A 21,393-nucleotide genomic window follows, 5' to 3' on the forward strand; every position below is an offset into this window, starting at 1 on the left:
CTGAACTGACAGGTCTGACTGCTGGGAGCAACCTATGTCCTCCTGAAGGTCTGGTGTAGGCTGTGGTGAATGCAGGAGGAAGCCTGCAATGCAGTGTCCCAGCAGAGGTAACCCACAGACCCTTCACAAGGATGTGCCGAAATGATAAGTCTGGGTAGCAGGGAACTCAATCAGCACCTTTTTTATTAATATGCATCATAAATAAAGAAATAAATAAAGGCGAGACACCTCATTCTAACAGGGAGATACAAATTAAATATGGTGCAACATCCGCTAAGCGATGTACAAGCAGGAGGTAACCTAGCAAGACCAGGGCCCCTTGCCATGGTGAAGCCAGCCCAGGCACGATGCTGTGAACAGCGTCAAGCCGGCCATGGCACCAAATACTGGCATGGCCTTTCATTAACACTGTTCCCCACCTGACAGGCAGGTGAAGATCCCCACTACAGCAGGCGGCATGAACATGGCAAGGAAGGGGTTGACTGGCATTGCCTCTACCAAGGACCCCAGGACCTCCAGTATCCCCTTGTGTTTGTGCACAACACTTATCCCCCCCACCCCACGGCACTGCTCAGCAAGACCAGAAACCCTGTGCCAAAGGGAGCACCACCCCTTCCTCCCCAGGCTCCCCAGCTCCCTCTAGGAGCACCCCCAATCTACTTGCTGAGAGCACTGCCCCCAAATCCCTAGCCCAGACAGGGACCCTGCCCTCATTCCCTCCCCTCCAGCGCCCTCCACTGAGCATCCCAGGGCTTCCCAGGCACCGGTTCCCAGCTCAGTGTGGAGGACACACGGCCTCCCCCCAAAGCACCCATCTCTGCACAGGGTGGCACTACCCATCCTGGACCTACATAACACTGAACAACCCCGTGCCTTCCTCACAACCCCTCACACCCCTTTGCTCCACACTCACACACATACCCCGTCCCCCTCCCCTGGCTGTGGCCACGCACAGCCCCAGCCCTGCAGTGTGACAGGACACTTGTCCCGGTACAACCCACCAGGAACCACTACAGCACACTAGGACAGGGATGCTCCAGTGTGAGGGAGCCTACCTTGCAGTGCCCCAATAAACACAACCCATCAGCCCAGCCTCGCAGGGACCCTGCCAACGCAGAGTGCTCCCACCCCTTCAGCTGAGGATGCCGGGGATGATGGAGGCTGCAGACTGCACTGCCACCCCCAGGCAGGGGACGGCCAGCACCCTGTACCCTCCAGCATCCAACAGCTGCGCAGCGGGGCAGCACTGCCCTGGCAGGGACTGCCTGGATTCCTGTAATGTACAAGTCCATGGCCTGTGGGTGCTGCAGACAGTGAGGGGCGGGGGGGGGGGTCAGGCGGTCCCTGGTGTGGCTGCATGCATGGCGATGCCTGGCAATACGAGGTGCAGCTCGCAGAAGACCCCGGGGGGCTAAGTTGGCCTTTGGCAGCTGCACAAGGAGGAGCAAGAAGGAACCACCTACGGTTACTGTATTCTGTAATGGCAGGAAAGGTAAGAAACTAGCAAGAAGCTGTGTTTGTTCCTCTGGCAGGGTAGGCTATCCCAGAGGAGCCTCAGCAGCCCAGGAAACTGTGCTTGGCCTCCTAAACGTGTCAATAGTCCTCGTCCTCAGGGTGGGTGACGTACATGATGGGCACCAGTCCCTTCTCGGAGCCAAGGCTGCACTGCAGCCAGTCACCATCCACCTTGGAGATGACCTGCAGAATATCCCCTTTGTTGAAGCTCAGCTGTCCTGCCTCAGTGGCAATGTGATGGCAAAGAGCTTTCACCTCACTGCAGGCAGAAGGAGAGTAGGGTTAGCTCACCTCAGGACACCCCCACCCAGGGACCACGACAGGTCCAGGGGGAGAGGAAAACACCCCCAGCTTCCCTCCCCAGCCAGGCTCCCAGCTGCCCTCCCAGCTCCCCATCACGTGCAGATTGCAGAGTTGTGGTGGATCGATGCACAAGCTGCATCAGTGCCCTAAACCATTCTCTGGTCCATGAGTATAAAGGGGGCCAGGCAAACTGCAACAGGCAGAGCCATGCCACCTTCAACCTAACACATTCCTGCACCTGCAGGATTGTCCACTTGGTGTCACTCACCAGGTAGGGTGAGGAGACATCTCCCGGACTGGTTGTGCCTCAGCAGGTGCCTCGGGTGGTTCTGGATGGGGAGGGTCTGGCTCCGGGGCTGCTTCACGCCACATGCTAGCCCCAACTGTCTGGGCCACCAGCTGGAAGACAGACTTGTCCAAGCTCAGCCAGCCAGAGGGCAACCTGGAAGCAGCAGACAGAAGCAGTCAGTGGCAGGAAATTGCACCCGGGAAAACAGAGCAGGAGCTATCATAGCAAGGTCATGCCTTAGAGGTTTGGCTTTGTGCACTAAGTGCACTGCTAGTGTCTCAGGTCTCCAGGCAAGGAGGGCTCAGATGTAAAACCACAGCCTGGATTGAGAAGGACATTTCCAGTGGTCATTTTTCAGGAGAAGTAAGGGTGTATAGAGGGAGAGGCAATGCACAGGGGTCCCAGCTACTGGAGGCAACTTCACCCTTCCCCCACACCTGTTGCAAGCAACAGGGATGGCTCTATGTTCTGTTCTCAACATGTGATTTTGGGAGGGATGGGGTGATAATGGGGCCATGTAGCAGGGTTTGAATGCCAAGACAGTTACAGAGCTCAGGCAGAGAGGAAAGCCTGTGAGATGGATTGAGAAAGGGTATGGGAGGAATTAAGGCAGGCTGGCAGGACTGAGCAGGGTTACAGACCCTTGATGTACCACCATGGTGTAGCCCAGCGGTCAGCTCATGGCCTGACTTCCACCTGTACTGCCATACTCCAGGTCAACCAGCCCTTCTCAGCCCCAAACCACCACAGCCCTTACCTGTTTGGTTGTCTGGGCTCTTTTTGTACCTTCCTGGACCCAAACAAGTGTCCCCACTTGATGGGCTGGCTGCCCTCTGATGCACTGGTACTGCTGTCCTCTTGGGGGGCTGCTGCTGCTCCCACTCTTTGCTGAGCCTCCTTCTCCTTGCTGCGCTTTAGCTCTGTAACCACAGAGTCTGGGGGGCTGCCCATCCAGAAGGGCCAGCTCCGTTCCTTCACCTCTTCGCCGACCGCTACCTGCTGGGGCTTTTCCAAGGGCTCTTCCACGGCTTCAGGACTTGGCTTGCTGGCTGCCTTGGGCCTCTCCTCCAAGGTGCCCTCAGCAATAGGACAAGCCTCTGCACCCTCCACCACTCCTTCTCGGGGAGGTGGTGCCTTGTGGGTCTCCACTGACCTGGGTGCAGGATTCAAAGCCGCTTTCTTCTTCTCAGAGCGGATGAACTTTGAGCCTTCGGCTGAGCTCTCGATGTAAATCTGAGAGGTCTGCATGAGCTGGTACCACCAGCCTGCCTGCTTGTCCTTCTTCCCCTCCCACGTGCTCTCTCGCATCTTGCTCTGTTCTTCCTCCCTGTCACCTTCTCCGCAGGAGGCTCCCACTCCCTTGACCCTCTTCTCACTCACAGCTTGCTGTGGGCTGTGCCCTGGTGAGATGTCACCATCTCTGGCACCCCCTTGGCATGCTTCAGGGGCGGTGCTGCAGCCATCAGGATCCTCACTGCTGCCCCGGGTCCGCATCAGCTGCAGGGTGGAGTGCACGGAAAGCAGCAGGTCCTGCTTCACACGCAGCAGCTCCTTTTGCTGCTGCTGCTCTTTGCCCATCTGCATCAGGTGGTGCTCGAAGAGGAGGTCTAGGTTGAAGGGCAGCAGGGAGAGAGGCTGGAGTAGGAGCAGGAGCTCCTCAAAAAGAGGTTGGCACACACTGTGAGACAGGCACAAGAAGCCCACTGGTTGGTAGTGTGCCAAGATGATGTCTGTAGGAAAAAATACGTTAATTAGAGGAGACGCTCTTGCCACCATTGCCAGGCCACCATGAAGCTGCTGAAGCTATGACAAAAGGAGATGGACATCAGTTTTTGGTCACAGTGAGAGGCTCAGGCCTGGGTCAGGGAGCACCAGATGCTCTGTGATCTCTCAGCAAACTGGCCCTGACAGAGCTTTCCAGCTGTACCTGCAGCCAGGACTTGCTTGGCAGACTATCATCCCAGACGACCTCTGCCACCAAATGCCATGGAAGAAAGATGGGAATAACCTGACAGCCCCAACTTTTACTCACACTTCCAGGTCTTAATGATGGTCTAATAGATGGCTGTCTTCTGCTTCAGAAAGCCAGGATAAGCACAGACCCTATTCTATTCTATTCTATTCTATTCTATTCTATTCTATTCTATTCTATTCTATTCCTATTTCTATTCCATTCCTATTTCTATTCTATTCTGCTACAAAACAGATACATCCAGTAAAATCTGCTTTTTGTATGTCAGGTTTTCTTTTCCATTTCTTCCTATTCTCCATGCCTGAAAAGATTCAGGTAAGTGTGCACATCTCCAGATATACAAAACTCTCAGGCACTGGGCAGGGAACATAGAAATTTGGGGAGGCATAGATCTGATCTCCTGCAGATAGTTTGAGGGATCTACACCAAAAGCCTTGGGTACTAGCTGCAGGTGGGAAGGAGAAAGGAAGTCCAGGTTCAGGTGGAAGGAGCTGCATGATGTTTGGACTTCCACCTGGGATTTCTCTGCTACATTGAGACTGTGTAATAGCTTAGTCCTTCACCTCAGGGCAGAGAAGAGCAGCCCAAGCTGAGAGAGCAACAAGAGAAACATATTTCCATCCCATGCTGTATTTGTGTGCAGAGTTTGGCTCCCACTGCAGCCCACAGCCTTCAGGTTCTTACCTTCATGATTGTAAAGGTGGTTGAACCAGAACTCCAAGGACCGGATACTGCAGGAATGGAAAATTAGCAGGATCAGAAAGAATCAGTGAAAATCTATTAACCCCATTCATCCTCACTGTTCTGCCACAAGAAGTGTGTCTGGAAAAGGGCATTTACAAAGCATGAGCTTGTGAACCTCAGGGAAAGGACAGTGGCTTGGTCCCATCAGCATGCCCTGATCACAGACATCCAGCCTGTCACTGAACATCTACATGGCTTTACATGTGCAACTGGAACCATGAACAACAATGTTTGCAGCAAGATTCCTCACTGTTTGGCTCCTATGTCCTTGACAGAGCTTTGTTCTGCTGAGAAGAGGATGCTGTGGAAGAGGCAAATGATCTACAAAACTAAGACATAAGATCAGTGCTGGTGGCTCAGCCCAAAATATGCCAGTGAGGGCAAATGGGGTCACCCTGTGTGGGGAGAGCAAGGCAGAGGTTGTTCCTGCCTGGAGGAGTTCTACAACATCTGGAAATCTTGGGAACTCTGTTGCCACTGCCAGAGCTCTTGCTGACCACCAGAGAGGATCAGGGAAACACTACCCTAGCAGTACTTATCGCTTCACCCACAAAAACGTATCGCTGCCTTCCTCTGTTAAACACAGCAGAGTGTGCACATTCCTTATGCAAACTAGAAGGGCCAGTCTGGAGTCCTGGACCAGGGCAATTTCTCCTTCAGAGCCTCATGCCTTGGGATCCACTGCAGCTCCAGGAAACAATGGTTTAAAGAGGAATTTCCAAGAGTAACTCATGCATATATTATGTCTAACCTCATATGAAGTTGGACAGACAGAGTTTTCTCACCTAATGTTTTGGGGCTAAAACAGACTGACCCTGTTTTTCAGTTGGCTACAGCCACTCATTCTCACTCCTGACCTGCACGGAGTTCTCTGAGGCTTAGAGCTTCTTCCTTCCCTACCCTGCTTCTGGGAAGTGGCTTCCCAGATTCTTAAATTTTCTCATTGTGCCTGCCTGCAGTCAAGGACCAATAGCTGCTGCCAGCCCTGGACAGGGATGTGCGGCCACCCCAGGGTTCCTGCTTACTTGAGAAGGCCAAAGATGAACGCGTTGAACCGCATGGTGTGGTTGGTGAGCTCTGTGTACTGGCTGATCTTGCTGTAGAGGCTGTGCAGCAATTTTGTAGAGGGCCCTGTGTAGAAAAACGAATTGTTGAGATTAGCTGTGGTGACCAAAGCCAAAACTGCACCACAGGATGGAGCATCAAGACAAGACAGACATTGTCTGGGTGTCCATGTCTGTGTGTGCATGCCCCTCCACCACACCAATGTGAACTCACTCCACACCAACACTTAGACTACACAAGGGAGATGGGCTGTGATCCATCCCAGACCACTCCAAAACTCCAGGAGTGTTTCATTACCACAAGGACCTGCTTCCCACACTTCAGTGACAATCATAGCCACTGGCTCAAAATCAGCGTGAAAAGAGAATATTGTGGTGTGTGGTTACAATTTGGGGTGTCTACAATCACAGAGATAACTGCAGAGCTGAAGATTTGCCATAGTCAGGCTATGAGGCTTCCCAGTATGATGCAGAAACCAATGTGAAATTAATTTTGTTGGGGTTTTTTCTCCCTTTTTTTATTGGTTTGGCCTGTTATGGGAGAATTTGCAAATTTCAGGAGAAATGACAACAAATACTTGGGAAGAATAGTGCAGTGTGTCACCCTTATTGAAAGAGATGGTACATGTGCACCCTGCTCCATGCAGGAAAATGGGTGTTTTGCACTGCCATCCTTAGAGCCAACCTTGCCCAGCACCTCCCAGTCACAACTACCACAGGCACTGCTGCACAACACCCATACCTAGCTGGGTGGATGCCTCCACCACGCTCCAGGGGATGTTCCTCCTCTGGCCGATGATCATGTCCAGGACGTAAGCCTTGAGCCCATCACTCAGAATGTCCCGCACAGCTGGGCACAGGTATTTCAGTATGAGATGCCCCACATTAGGGCTCACAGAGCTGTTCCCAAGTTTGGCCTAGTGGACAAAAGGCAGGGAGAGTGTTGCTAAGTGTTTTCAAGGTACAGATGCATGGAAACAGTTCAGCCCCATTTCAGACACCCAGCAAGCAACTTCTAGGCTCAGCAGCTCCTTGAACATGCAGGATCTTTGCCTTCACTCCTGATGCTTCATACACCAGTTCTGGATTGCTCTCTGCAAGCTCTTCCCCAGGCTGGGAAGAGGTAGTAATTTGAAAAAAGAATATCCTAGACTGGGAAGAGGATATTCCAATTAGAAAGTAAGACTGGTTCTCCTGAGAGGGATAACAAGGTTCTCCTGCTGGAGGAAGAAAAGAGCTGGGGATATTCCTGCTGCTGTGGATTTTCTTGTAGCTAATTCTGGAGCAGGAAGCACCAACCTACATAGAACTACCAGCACTGAGGGGTTATGGAACACTTACTCAGTGACATGTCAAGCTCTAACTCCTAGAGATTACTATAAATGAACAAATAAGGGCACAATGGATGGCCAGAGCTCAGACTGAGGTGAAGAGGAAGCATGTAAGAGCCCAGCTCCAGCAGAGCAGGGACATATTCTGCTGCTTACATTCTTTGAGCTGCCAAAGGATCTATCCAAATGGGTCAGGCAATGGTGCTCAGGGCACAGATTTTACCAGCTGAGCTGGAATTATACTGACCAGTTGGCACAGGTTCACAAAAGCCCTGAACTGAAACTGAACTTGGCTCAGGAATAATCCCGTCAGATCCACTGAGCACGGCAGCAGCAGGGATGGATGCTGCCTTTTGACAGGTGAACACTCAGCCCCTGGCACACTGATGTATAAAGAAACCCGAGGTTAAAACTACAGCACTGTCTGATAAGCAAAGTAATGGGGGAATGTGGCAATTATTCCCCAAACCTACACTGCAAGTATTGGAAATTCACAGTGAAGCCCTAAAAAGCCATGGGAATCTCAACAGCTCCAGTTCTGTTGCTCAGCAATCTCTGCATCAGCAACAGCCGTAATTAGGACAAAATTACACTGGGCTCTGAGATAAGATTGAATGGTTTTGGAATCTGTCCCAGTCAGGTTTCTCCTTGGGGATGGCATGCCAGGGGAGTTGTCATGTCCCAATAGTGTCACATTGCTGCCCAGAGTTGCCTGACTAAAGCCAAGCATTCAGCACTGAGAGGAGGCACTACAAACATGCTGGGTGTCACAGGACTGCAAAAAATGCCTGGTACAAACACAAGCAAAATTGTTCTGCTTCTGTGTTATTCTAGAAATGGGGCATGAGGGAGCACAGGCCAAAGACAGCCAGCCCGAGGGCAACCTAGATGCTCTTCTGTGTTATTCCAGAAATGGGAAATGAGGGGAGCACGGGCCTAAAACCACCAGCCCCTTAGATGTACTCTAAATACTGTAATGTATTCATGGTAAGGGCTACCATGGGTGTGACCAACTGCCCCAGATGGGTGAAGTCTGATGCACTTTTTTATCATTATTAAAATGATGCAGTATCTCATATTAAAATGTGAGATGCTGAGGGATCTCTAGGGGACACTGCACTGTACCCTGGTACTAGTGCCAGACCAGAGTCAAAGGACATGTGAAAGAGGGAGACACATCTCCCCATTCTATGAGAAAAAAGACCTGGTGTGCTGCATCAGACCAGAAGTGCAGCTGATCTGCTGTTTCTTCTTATGAAAAGCCATAGTAAGTACATAAAGAGTTAAACCAGAACAAACATACATAATACTTGCCCTTTATACTTTCACAGCCTACAACTACTTCCAACTCAGAGTCTAAGCTGGACATTACTCCTATTTGTTTAATAAACATAATTTACCTGTGTTTTTCTGATCTTCCTTCAAATACATGTATTTACTGCATCATGCAGCAGGAATTGTCATAGATTTACTATCTGCTGCACAGTGTGCAGCACCTTTGTTTGATTTGTTCTTGGTACTCCTGCCTTCGTTAGATAACCTGTAGTTTTAGACTGGAAGAGAATGGAGAGGCAATCTTGCTCTGTACTCTCTATGCTACCCAGAATGGAGCTGGATGCAAGACATACCTTCACCCCTGGATCCCTGCTGGTTCCAAAGTGAGCCACAATCAGGTCAACAGCAGTGTTGATAGCCTTCACAAGACCTAGTGGAAAACAACAGGTCAAAGAGCTGCCTGAGGGGCTGCTGGGATGGAGTCTGACAAAACACTCCTGGAAGTAATCAGACAGGGGCACTGCAAGCTCACGTCTACACACAAGCCCTCTCTGCCAAAAAACATGCAGAGACTATCCTAAATCCTCACCAAAACTCTTCCTGCTGGCTCCAGCACTCACCTACCAAGACTGCCAGTAGGACAACCTGTCAATATTCCCAAGGAACAGGAAGCACCTCCACACCACATGCCCTGAGGCAGCAGAGATGGGACCTGAGGCAATGTGTCTTTTGCTGCCTTGATGCCACAGGGTGGCAGGGCAGAAGCCTTGCATTTGGCAGGTTCTGTCATGACTTTCAGCAGCAAGCCAGTGGTGTATAATCAGTCACCTGCACCAGGATAACGTAAGAACAGAACTGAAACAGAAGGGAAAGCTGCCACCTGGTAATCATGAGCACATAGCTGGCAAAGGCTTGGGAACCTTTCTGCACAACCCTTGCCTCTGAAATGATAACAAATCAGCTGTCAAGTCCTGCCAGCCCTGCCTGTAGCATGGATCCCACCACAGCCATATCTCGTCCTGCTCTGGAGTCTTTTCTCCTACCTTTTTATATAATTGATACAATTTTATACTACTTATGTAGGACTGAACAGACTTTTCACCTAAATTATAAAATCTCATGTTAGCAAATCTGCAACATCACACAGATACACACAGGTCTACCTTTGTACACAGAGCCTGGGGTGGCAGCATGCCCTGCCTTAGGGTCACACTCCTGTGCCTGTCTGCTCTCTCTGCCCATTCCTGTGCACCTAAGATCCTTTCTAATCATATTTACTGGGAGAAGCAGTTCAAGCACACTTCACAGCACATTACATGGTCCACCAGAGATATATGGACTCACCCTTCTTCTGCAGCAAGTCGATGGAGATGGACTCTGTGTTGCCATCTGGGGAGAGGCAGAACTCAGCAGGAGGTTTCTCTGCTAGCGAGAAGTAGTCAGGGAAAAAGTCATTGTAGGTAAGCTGGAGTTGCCTCATAGACTGTCCTGCAAGGATAAGACAGAGGGGACAAGGATCAGCCCCAATCCTGCACACCGAAGCAGCAGTTTTCATGCCACCTGTCCTCTGCTGGCATGGTGAAGCTACAGGCTTGGTGCTACCCCAGCAGTGGCTTGCAGTGTGTGCCTGCACAATTGATCCCCATGGCCTACCCAATACCACCTCCAGCTTGACTGGGGGCCCACAGAAGATGCTCTGAGAGGTTCACTCTCATGGGCTAAGGCTAAGGGAAACCTTGCTGCACCAGACTCCCCATGCTGCTGCAAGCAGGGTCAGAAGTCAACACAGAGAAATCATTACTTGTTGCACACAGGCATCCACAGACAACCACCTGCATGTCTGCTGCCTGTTCTCTGGGATGGCCTCTGTTTTCAAGGGGTGACATACACAGGAGTTCTCCCATGTGCTTGACTTACATCTTTTGGAGTCCGTGCTATGCATTTTCCCTTGTAGAAAGATAGAGAAAATGTTTTGGCTGGGGGGGTGAAGTATAAGGCTTTGAGGAATTCCCTCCATGGTTTGAGGCTAGCCTGTAGAATGCTCTTCCTCCCACAGACAGACCACACTGTTCTGCTCACAGGAGTGTCAGAGGTTCAGTCAAAAGCAGCCTTCCCCTGTCAGCCCTTCCTGCACAGGTTTTGGAGGATAGGGAAGACCTTAAGGGCAAAGTCTGGAGAAGACAGAGTCCTGTAAGAGTCTTTAGTGTTGTCAGCTGCCTCATGAAATCTACAGCTCAGCACCCAGCACATTGTCAGGGCTGGGGCAGATGGTCAGGCACCATGGGGCACAGATCTGAGATCTCCAAGGGCCCCAACTCCTGTGTGAGACAAACTACAGCTAACCACAGTCCAGGAGCACTTATTGAGATCTAAGCGGGCTCTTAGGCCATTCACTCTGCCCTTCAACCCAGCTCAGAGCTGGACCTAACTGCTCTCACCTCAAGGAAAAGGAAGGCTCCACAAAGATTTGAACCAGTGAAGCAATTTTCACCTTCCTCTTGAATCCTTCAGCCCAGCTGTGAAGAAATGTACCATCCCTCCTGCTCTGAGCAGTGATGAATCCAAGCTTAACCTGAGGAAACTCAGCCTGAATCCCAAGGTCACCTCCCAAGACCCCCCAGCAGAAAGGTGGTGCGCACCGTTCAGCTTGCAGTGGAAATGGCTGGTGCTGAGAGCGCCAGGGAGCTCAAAGATGGGGTTGCCCCGGTTCAGCCGAGGCTCTTGCTGCCTCCTGTCCAGGCTGCCCGCTAAGCTGGGCAGCCCTGAAACGCGGTCCAGACCCAGGGGGTTCCTCCGCCTGTACTCCCGCCACTTCAGCGCTTGGGGGGAGAGGTGGTTCGCTGGGATGCCGCAGGCAGTGAGCACCAGACAGGATGACGAGAGCACACGGGAGGATGCGGAAGGGAAGCGGGAAGGGAGAGTAAGAGAAAGATGGAGGACAGAGAAAGAGAGACAGCACATTACTCAGAGGTCCAGCAGCATTTCAGGACACTAGCACATGCACATGGAGACAGGTGGATGCCGCTGCTTGGCAAAGCAGGGCAGGAGCCTGCGTGCCCTTGTGGCTGCAGGCACAGAGGCAACAGGTTTGGGGTGCAAGCACCCAGCATGGGGTGCTGTAAAACCAGCAGCCCACACTGCCCTTGCTGGAGACACAGTGTAGGAGTTGGCACTGGAGTGACATGCTCTTATTGCAGGTCTTCCTGCAGCATCCAGATGCAATTTCATCCTGGTCTGTGGCTATAGGAAATGGTGGCACTATAGGGAGCAGACATAGCTACAGGGAGCTGTAGATGCTCCAGACTAGCATCTAGGAGGATGGGTACCTACCATTGACAGGCCGTATTCCCATGCTGCTCAGGGGACCAGAGCTGCTAGTCTCACTGCCACTTCTCCAGTGTGAATCTGCATGACCTCCTACTCTGCTCATGGACATGCCACCCACCGAGAGGGGTGGGAGGGACCCACTGTGGAGTCGGTATTCAGAGAGTGGTGGGCTTGGCTCAAGCGGGGCCTCCTTCTTGGGAATCAGTTTGGGGTTCTCCTTTTGCCTCAGGGTGTCAGCTTTGGTGGCTTTGGAGGGCTGCATGGCACTGACAGCAGGAGATGACCTCATGGGAAGCAGGTTAGCAGAGATGGGGCAGGACCTGCTTCTGGGGGGCTGGCTGTCTTCAGCTCTCTCAGAGGTGGGTGAGGAAGAGGAGTCCACGCTTTGGAAGAAAGGCACGTTGCATCGCACGGGGGAGTAACTGCCCAGCGGGGACGGACGGGTTGTTTCGGGGCCAGGCTTCTTGATGCCCCCATCACCGCGCGAGGCAGCTCCGTCTGCCGAGCGCTGGGTCACGAGCGTGCCATGGGCTTGGCTCCCCGCCACCGCCGCCTGCTCTGCCGAGGTGGCCAAGGCTGAGGACTGGGAACTGGAGATCTGCTGGCTGGCAGGCCGGTTGCTGGACAAGCTGTAGAGCTGGGAAAGGCTGGAGGCAAAATGGCTGTGCAGGGCACGCGCCTTGGGTGGCTTGCTGAAATGGTGCTGAAAAACAAAGGGCTGGATGGGCAGGGTTGTGGGACGCTGGTCCTTGCTGTAGCGTACCACAGGCTTGCTGTCTGAGCCACCACCTTCAGGGAGAGAAAGGGGAAGAAAGTGTGAGTAATGGGCAGAACAACAATCACCAAGCAGAATACAGGCAGAAGGGAATGTGCTCTCTGATGCAGGAGGAAGAGGATAAGCTAGAGGCCAGTTACAGAGTGGTTCAAATCTGAACTGGTTACACACATCAAGAGCTGGCAAGATAAAAGATATGTGGCCCCAAGTGCAGAGGCAAGAGCACAGCACTGCACCAGGACCTTGTCTGTCCTGGTAGGGTCACCAGCTTCACATCCTTTCCCAATCTCTTGCCCCTTGGACAGCACAAAGCCATGGGATCAGGTGCCTGCCTTGAGATGCCTCTGCCCAAGCAGTACCACAAAGTCAAGGCCCAACACTTTGTAGTAGAGTCAGATTTCTCATCCCAAAGGACTGTCCCCTCCCACGTGCACTTGCACAACCCAGCACAAGCATTACATGCAATAGCACTGCAGCTCTGAATCCTGCATCACAATATACTGGTGCTGTTGCAAAGGCTGCCTGCTTCCCTTTCTCCCTCCCTCTTCTTTTGTCTGTAACTGCCCCCACTTTGGAACACAGAGCTTCCTTCATCCTTCATGCCTCTTCTAGACCTAAACAGGACATTCCCAACATTCCACCTCCAACCCTGGAAAGTGCCAGTCTGCTCCAGCAAATGATGTGCTAGAATGTCCTGAGGGAGTGTGGTGGGCTGATCTACATGCCTCCAGCTCCTGATGGAGCCACAAATATCCTGAGGGACACATCTGAAGTGTGACACACTGTGCATTCAGTGCAAAACACACACAGCACTGGGTGCATATGTGGGGCTGACTGAGATCCCTGATCAGCCCTGGTGTACCTGCTGCTTGTGGGGTATTCCAGACCTTTCTTCCTGTAGCCAGCTTTTAGCACGGCTTTCTTTGCCTCTAGCCCCTCTCAGAGCCTCTAGTCTTGCACACTGCTCTGGGCTGGAGCACAGCATATATGCCTCCATCTCCAGCTACAGGCAGGAGCTGCCTGCACAGCCCTGATGCCTGTCTTGCTGTCACAGTGCAGAAGGAGGGACCCCACTGGCATGGTGGGCAACTGCTGGGATGTATTACCCTGAAAGCTCCTGTCTGCCCCCTCCACCTTGAGCAGGGCCTGCTCCTTCCAAGCCCTCCCTCTGAAGCTAAGAGGGCTGTTGCCATGCTGCCTCCTCCCAGAAGAGCCAGTGGCTGCCCTCACTGCCATCCCACACCAAGCACACATTCAAGGCTCAATAAACAAACAGGACAATAACTAAAACCCTTTTTCTCCAAAGGCCAAAATCTCTCCCGCCCCTGCCATGGCAATAAACCACATTCTTACCTCCTGCCAGAAATTTTCAGAACATTAAGTGGAGACAGTCTGTTAATGCACAACAGGTTTTTTTACATAGTAGGGGCTATTTACAGCAATGTCTGGTTAGAGGCATTTTAGAAGGGCTTTTACCTGGAAGCAGGTAAAACATCTGCCTAGGGCAGAGACAGAGGTCTCCCACAGTGCCGGAGAAATGGCCATACTTCCAAAGGGAATGTCACACAGCTTCCTCATGAGAACAAGTGACAGCAATATCAAGGTGGAATACAATTCACAAATTACAGGCTTCCCCACACAGGTAGCTGTGACAGTGGCTCTCCATGGGAACCTTTGCTGCAATCCACAGCACTGTGGGGAACATGACCAGGATATTCCAGCAGAAACATACGGATTAGACTCTGTGGTACTCACACTGTTAAGTCCTAGCAAAAACTGTGTGAGCTTCCAGGACCTGTATGGAAAGGAGACTGCTGGCTATGCCTCTTCCCCTTTCACCTCTGCCCCACATAACTCCAAAAAAGAAAGGCTGTGACTATGACTCTGCTGAACATTTTAACATCTCTGTCTTAGGAGCTAAGGACAGGTGATTCTCATGGACAAGTACATTAAGTTCCCTGGAAGAGATACAGCCCTTCAAGCTGCACAGACTCTCTCAGTATTAATGCCGTGTCCTTGCTAACACCACATGAGAGGTATGAACAAAACCTCACGAGGCTTTACAAATACAAGGACAAGACACTTGCCCTGATATGAGACTGAAAGGCTTCTGTGACAAAGCACAGCAAGACTTTGTCCCAGGGACTGGCAGACCAGGAACCAAACTGCCCTGACACTGGTCTCTTAACACCATGCAGGTTTCCCTGCTGCTCCCCTCATATCCCAATGAGCTGCCTTCCTTTTTACTTCTCCCTTCTGCCTTGTCTCCTTACCGTCTGCTCGGGCTCTAACATCTTTTTGTCCGTGGCCACTGGCAGAGCCACTCGAGAAGCTGGCATCTGCCTCCGTCAGCAGGGAGAGAGAGGCTTGCTCACCTGCCCCATGCCCACTGGGGACCTTCTCACTGGAGACGGAGTCTTTGGTGGAACACAAAGCCTGGCTGTCCCCAAAAGCATGATTCAAACAGAAGCCCTCGCAGCTCCGGTTCAGGCCATGGATGAAGGGCATGGGTGGAAGACTCTGGCTGCGCCGAGCTCTTTCTTCAAGGAAGGTTGGGCAATCCCGCTGAGTCTCAGGGATAGGAGAGAACTCCAGGGAAGAATCACCACTGGAGCGGTGCGGTGGGGAGGTGCCATTCTTTTTCCGTCCTTTAGCCAGTTCAGCGAACGATGTCACCCTCTTGGGGGGAGAGCTCTGAATGGGTATTGCTGGACTTTCACTCAGCTTGACTGGACAGCTCACCATGCGCTCCAAGGAGCCCAGCCTGCTGCCAGGACTCCTGTCCAGGTTCTGATCGTAGCTCCTGGAGCGCTGCCGGCTTGTGTTGAGATTCGGCGGTGACACATTGACATAGACCTGACCCTCAATCATGTTCTGGCTGGATTCTCCCTTTGGCTCCTCTTCACTGCACTCTACATTGCCTTCTTGTCTCAAGTCGGGCCTTCTGAACAGATAGTATTCTGTGGGCTGGGCTGGGCTACCCTTGGTCTGGTCTTCTGAGCAGCTAGTTATGGAAGATCCCGCAGGGCTGGGGGATGACTGGGAAGACAAGTCACACGTGACTAACTTATAGTAATTCTGAGTAGCCACAACAAGCCGTGCTTGGCTCTGGAAGCAGGCAGTGAGGTCTGAGCTCTCCGATGTGCAAGGCTCACAGTGGAGGTGGTAGGAGTTGCAGTTAGCATCAAGGACAGGTGAGGAGGAGTGTTGACACCCACACACCTTCCCCGAACTTTCTGGGTTATGCGACTCACAAGACATCTTGGATTCAGTGGGTGATGAGTGTAAATCCAGGTAAAAAGCTCCTGTGTCTGAGTGGCTGCAGAAGGAAGAGTCACAGGACAGGTTAGCTGAATTCAGGTTGGATTGAGGCTGACCATTCATTTTGTTGTAGAGAGCACTGAAGTTCACCAGGACGCCATCAGAACTGTTGCAAGAAGAGTCACTGATGTAGCCCATCTGTTGGTCAATCACTTCAGACTGACTTGATGAACTGTAGCAGCGACAGTGCTGGATCTCTGAGCTGGAACAACTGCATGTCCTGTGCAGGGTATCCTGGTTCCTCAGCGGTTCACCCATGTTCTGGTTCCACTCCTGGTCACCACTGTCGAAGGAGAAGTTGGAGGAGCTGCCACGATGGCAGCTGCATTCATCCAGCTCCATGCGTTCCGAGGCCTGATGGCACCTGTTCGCATTGTTCCTCTTCTGGATGTCGTCACTGCTGAGTTTGTCCTCTTGCCCGTCCACCACACCAGACCGGCTGGCCATGTTCCAGGATTTCACAATGTGGTTGGAGTCGTGGAGGTGGAAAGGGGGCAAGGCCAGATCCTGCAGATTGAAGGGAGGCTTGCCATCAACAAGTGAGTTGTGAAGGTGGAAAGATTTTTGACCCAAGTCATCCCCAAAAATACTGAGGTCTTCACCCTCACTGAGCAGGAAAGGGTTGTGTCGCTTACTGACACTAGGGACAATCAGATCCCTTGCTTTTCTTTCTTTGTGATCTGAGGCCTCGGCTGAGGTTTCAGAGGTCTGGAGAAAGCTGCTGTACACCAAGGAGTCAGTCTGTGAGAGGTCTCTGTCTGGAAGGGCAGAGGTCCGTGTAATGCTGAGCTCTGGCTGGCAGAAGGGGTTGGTCCTTTTGCTCACGGAGCAGCACTGTCTATCGGGGACCTGGCAATGCACCAGGGGAATGTGATGGACAATCAACGTCTCACCAGTCAGTTTGGGTGGACTATCCATGGTGAGGAATACTCTTCAGGGCATCAGTGAAGCTGGTACCACCCATGAACAGGTAGGGCTGCACATGAGAGGCAGGGAGGACACTTCTCATGAGGGAATTCAGATACCTACAGAGAGACAAAATCACAAAGGAAGTCACCTCTCAGGAAAGGCAGTGGCTATTTAAAGCATCCTTGGTTTGACTGGAGATTTCATGTGTTGACAAGGATCAAATGGACTGGTTCCTTGTCAGCACAAATCCCTGAGCACAAGGTCCTTACTCTGGGAAACAAACCATCACAAAGTAAAACAAAGACATCACCCTCCATGCAGGCTCCTGGGACAACACTTCTGATTTCACCTGACCCCCCTCAAAGATATCTGGAGAGAGTAACTGATTTCAGTCAAGAGGCCAAAGGGCTGTACAGGATTTGGGCCAAACAAAGACCTCACTGCAGATGGCACTGTGTGCTCACAGGAAAACTGCACAGGGTCTGAAGTGAAGCACTGCACTCTGGTGAGAGCAGTCCATCTTCTCACACTGGATTGAACATCTTTGCTTCCTTTTAGGTACATTGAACTTTCCTTCAAGAACCAAACATGGCAAGGTCTTGCAACAGGCACACACTAATGTCCAGGAAGAGACTGGAAAGCAGGAGCAGACTGGAATGTAAAAGCAGCAACAGACATTCCTCTCCAAAATCCAGGAGAATCCATGAGGTCCTGAGCCCTTTTAATGGTGCCAGGGGGACATGCCAAAATATGCAACTAGTTATGTACACAAGGATCTCCCCAGTGAAAAGGAGTGAATGACCTCAGTGGGACCATGGGGAGCTGCTGGTATTGGTCAAATAGGTCCCACACAGCACACTGACTTTTACTGACCTTTGGCTGATGGTGAAACCTCAGCTCAAACTGGTGCTTACGGTGGTCTGGGAGGGGATCATATCTCTCTGCCACATTATCTGTGTCATTTACCTGCTTATTACCTGCTGCACTTCACAACAGTGTGACTGCCAGTCGTCCCAGGAGCCATACAGGCAGGGCACTGCACAGGCAGGACACTAAGAACCCCAGTCTCCCTGTGTCCACAAAATAGCAGGTTCGTACAGAGCCAGAGGAATAACAAAATGGTTTGGGCTTTGACCAGGCTGCTCAAAGCCCCATCCAACCTGGCCTTGAGCACTCCCAGGGATGGGGCAATTTCTCTGAGGAATCCAATTCAGTGCCTCTCCACCTTCACAGTAAAGCATTTCTTCCTAATATCTAATCCAAACATGCCACTTTTCAGTTTAAAGCTTTCCCCTCTTGTCCCACCACTCTCTACTTGTGTCAAAAGTCTCTCTTCATCTTTCTTACAGATGTTCACCAGTGTTTGACATTGGAGTGCAAAGGACAAATCCAGTTCTCCCTCCTCACCTAACCCCAAGGTCCAGTCTACAAGTATCTCCAGCATAAGCCTGGAGGGGGTTTTCCTCTTGCCTTCTCTTCTACAGATCAGATAATCCAACACAGACAAGTGCATCAGCAGGCAGCTAAGGCAGCAAAGAGAGGGAGAAACCACAAAAGGCAGCAGTGATCCAGGATGAGTCTGAGAGATTAAAAAATTACCTAATGCTGTCACAGATCAACCACTTGTTCTGAAAACCTTGGCCCAAGCACCCTTGGTCAGCATTACACATCCCATAACTCATCCAGGCATTCCCAGTGATCACTACACCCTGAAAATTGCATCCTGGGATCCTGGGATTGCTCTGGACTCCAGGGCCCCCACCACTGACCTCAGACTCCAGAAAGTGGTATTCTGTGGCTTTTACCTACCTTACCTTAGCATTTGTTACTGTGGGGTGATAATGGATTTGGAGCAGACCTGCAAAGGCACATGGGAGCACAAGAGGGAAAGTGAGAAATGTGGGTTAAATGAAGTTAGAACGAGAGTATGAGCAATGAGACAGCTACACAGAAACACCAGGAACTTCACTTCTTTCAAGGTATAAGAATAGCAATTAGAAGATGGTAAAAATGATCAAAAGAAATACTTTCCTCCCACGCACAGCAGTGCTTCTCACAGACACAGGATGATGCTGGCAGGAAATAAAAACACAAAGATGGACACAGAGCTAATGTTTGCAGTAAACATCCAATAATGCAAAAGTTAATGCTAATACCAGTGTCAGAGAACAGACAGGCCTTCTGGTAGATGCTACCAGAGACTTACATGGCCGGGGCACTCACCTACATGTCTGCTTCTCCTGGGATGTTTCATCCACGTTTAGGCTCTGAGGAAGAAAGGACCACTTGGACCAGGTGGTGAACATCCAAGAGGACTACTAACTGTGCAACCCTGAACTCTCCCTCACCTGTAGTCTCCCTAAAACCTCTATCAGCCTTTACACCCCTTTCAGTGACTTCACTGTCTCACAAGCCTTTGGTTCCCTTCCCATGGCTGCTGTCACAGAGGCTGATCTCTACTCAGCCCAGATCCTGGGGGACCAATTTTCTTCAACAAGGATTCCTAAGATCCTCAAGAGTCACTGTGGATAACAGCAGCTCCTGACCCTGAGAGTACACAGACACACAGAGAGAGAGACACACACACACACACACACACACACAGACTCTTGATGGACGGGTGTTCCTGCCCAAGTTTGGTCCCTGTGCACCACTGATGGCACAGCAGGAGCTCCGAGTTTATGTGAGTTTATTTCTATTGTACTCAGCAGAAGCTTATCCTGTCTTCCTGCTCCCACCTCACAAACATTTTGGGTAAAAAGCTGGTCTCCCAGTGCCTATCTACTCATGTAGCCCACTCCACCTTTGTTACTGCTCTTGTATCTGATTATAACGCTCAGATCACATCTCTCCACCAGGTTTCGCTGTATTTCAAGTGCTGCCACAATGCAACCAGCTGAAAAGTGTAATTTTGGAGATACAGACCATGATGGCAGCTCACTTCACTGCTGAAGCACCAGGTCTCTGCTGCCTCTGGGAAATGGCTGCTTGGAGCAGGCTCCCAGCACCCATCTGCTGACAGGCCCCGCTGAGCAACACACAATTCATGTCAGCACAGAAGCTGCTGTGGGAGGACAGGCTTGCACAGACACACTTTGACATTTGACGGCAAAATGTCAGAGCTGACACTCAGCCGTTTCCCATCTGTCTCTCCGGTGCTCGGGCTGCAAAATGAGGCTCTGCCCAGCTCTCTGGCTCCAGCAGCAGCACAGGCTCCCCGGTGGGCTGCGATTCAGTGGCCACCAGAGACCCTGCAGTAGACAGATGCTCATCCTGCCAGCACCCATGACGTGCTCCCAGCGCCAGGCTCTGAGGTGCAGGATCACAGGTGACATGCAGACAGCTCCTGCCAGGAGACATTCTGATGGCTTCTCTAGGGATAGGCATGACATTTTGTACCGTAGCTACTCCTTTTCTCTCCCTTGCAGCCTCTCCTGGCTTCCTCCAGACTTAGGGACGCAGGGCACTGGCACAGGGACTGTTCAGTTCCCAACATCAGAACATCCTCCCTGCCTGCATAATGAAGATGACCCTTCCTTATTCTGGAATACTGCAGAAATACCGTTCCTCTTCCTACTCAGGGTCTGCTACACTGCCATTGACGTTGGGGAATAAAATATAGCAAGCAGACTAGTTACAGATTTTGCTGGGTTTGATTAGTTCTTCATAAAGCCCTCACTTCCCTTTTGCAACTGGAAATGTACAGATGTGGACAGGCAGTTCATACCTGAACATTTTTTGCCAAATCAATTCATTCTTCTTATTGTTGTCATGAATCCTGCTCAATGCTACACACACAAGAGCAAACACAGCATCCAGCACTGATTCCTGCCTAGAACAGGGTGTAATAGCAGCGCAAGGCAGGTAGGCATGCAGGGAGCACCACGACTCTAGACATGCCTGTACATCAGCCATTTTATTTTCAAATGTCAGAATTCTTGCCTTCTCCATACTGACACCATCTGCTGCAACATGGCAGATACGGGTTGTTTATTCAGGGAGCTCTTCCTTGAGGTGCTAAGGGTTACCCGGAGAAGGCGAGGGCCACATTGTGGATGTTTCACTCCAAACAGGATAATACAGAGCAGGAAGAACAGCTTTTTGTGAGATGGCTGCATTTGGTACAGAATTGCTCATGAATGATTGTACACCCACGGAAATAAATACACACAACAAAAACTCCTTTGCTGCAGCAAAGCTCTAGGTAAAAAGCAGGTGAGTGCTGAGCAGCAAAGGATGGTTCAGCACTGATCTGAGAGCTTTAGAGAGGAGGCAGCATGTGCAGGTAACAGAAGCATGCAGAATCCTTTGGGCTCTGCATGCCATGCCTTTTAAGTCCCTGCTGACCACTACACAGAGACCTCCAAATCCCTCTCCTGTCATGCCCCTAAAACTGAGGATGCTGTGCTAATTCAAAGGTGGTTGGTGTAGCTTCATGGCTCCTCGGCCTTGGGTACCAACTCCTGCCTCTACAACACTGCTGAGAAGATGCAGAAGCCACCAGACCTGGCTGCAATTGCCTCCAAGGGCTGATGAGTTATGTGTGGTGGCTGCACACCTCCAGGTGT

General features: G+C 51.3%; 1 protein-coding gene across 6 annotated transcripts in view; it reads right to left on the reverse strand.

The window, feature by feature from the left end:
• Window positions 1-166: 166 nt before the first annotated feature.
• RUSC2 (RUN and SH3 domain containing 2) overlaps window positions 167-21,393 on the reverse strand; it is a 57,951-nt gene continuing 36,724 nt past the window's right edge. For 4 of the 6 annotated variants that reach the window (XM_041468594.1, XM_041468597.1, XM_041468596.1 and 1 more), the window contains 11 exons: window positions 14,869-16,941; window positions 11,824-12,609; window positions 11,133-11,333; window positions 9,838-9,981; window positions 8,847-8,923; window positions 6,630-6,804; window positions 5,849-5,954; window positions 4,764-4,810; window positions 2,865-3,837; window positions 2,087-2,260; window positions 167-1,774 (listed from right to left, as the gene is read on the reverse strand). In XM_041468594.1, the coding sequence (XP_041324528.1) occupies window positions 1,594-1,774; window positions 2,087-2,260; window positions 2,865-3,837; window positions 4,764-4,810; window positions 5,849-5,954; window positions 6,630-6,804; window positions 8,847-8,923; window positions 9,838-9,981; window positions 11,133-11,333; window positions 11,824-12,609; window positions 14,869-16,834 (4,830 nt within the window). In that variant the 5' untranslated portion in view covers window positions 16,835-16,941 and the 3' untranslated portion in view covers window positions 167-1,593. The remainder of the gene's footprint in view (window positions 1,775-2,086; window positions 2,261-2,864; window positions 3,838-4,763; window positions 4,811-5,848; window positions 5,955-6,629; window positions 6,805-8,846; window positions 8,924-9,837; window positions 9,982-11,132; window positions 11,334-11,823; window positions 12,610-14,868; window positions 16,942-21,393) is intronic. The other 2 variants (XM_041468599.1, XM_041468600.1) reach the window with 2 other exon arrangements.

The sequence above is a fragment of the Pyrgilauda ruficollis genome, unplaced genomic scaffold (assembly GCF_017590135.1).
Source record: "Pyrgilauda ruficollis isolate IOZ18807 unplaced genomic scaffold, ASM1759013v1 scaffold220, whole genome shotgun sequence".
NCBI lineage: Eukaryota > Metazoa > Chordata > Aves > Passeriformes > Passeridae > Pyrgilauda > Pyrgilauda ruficollis.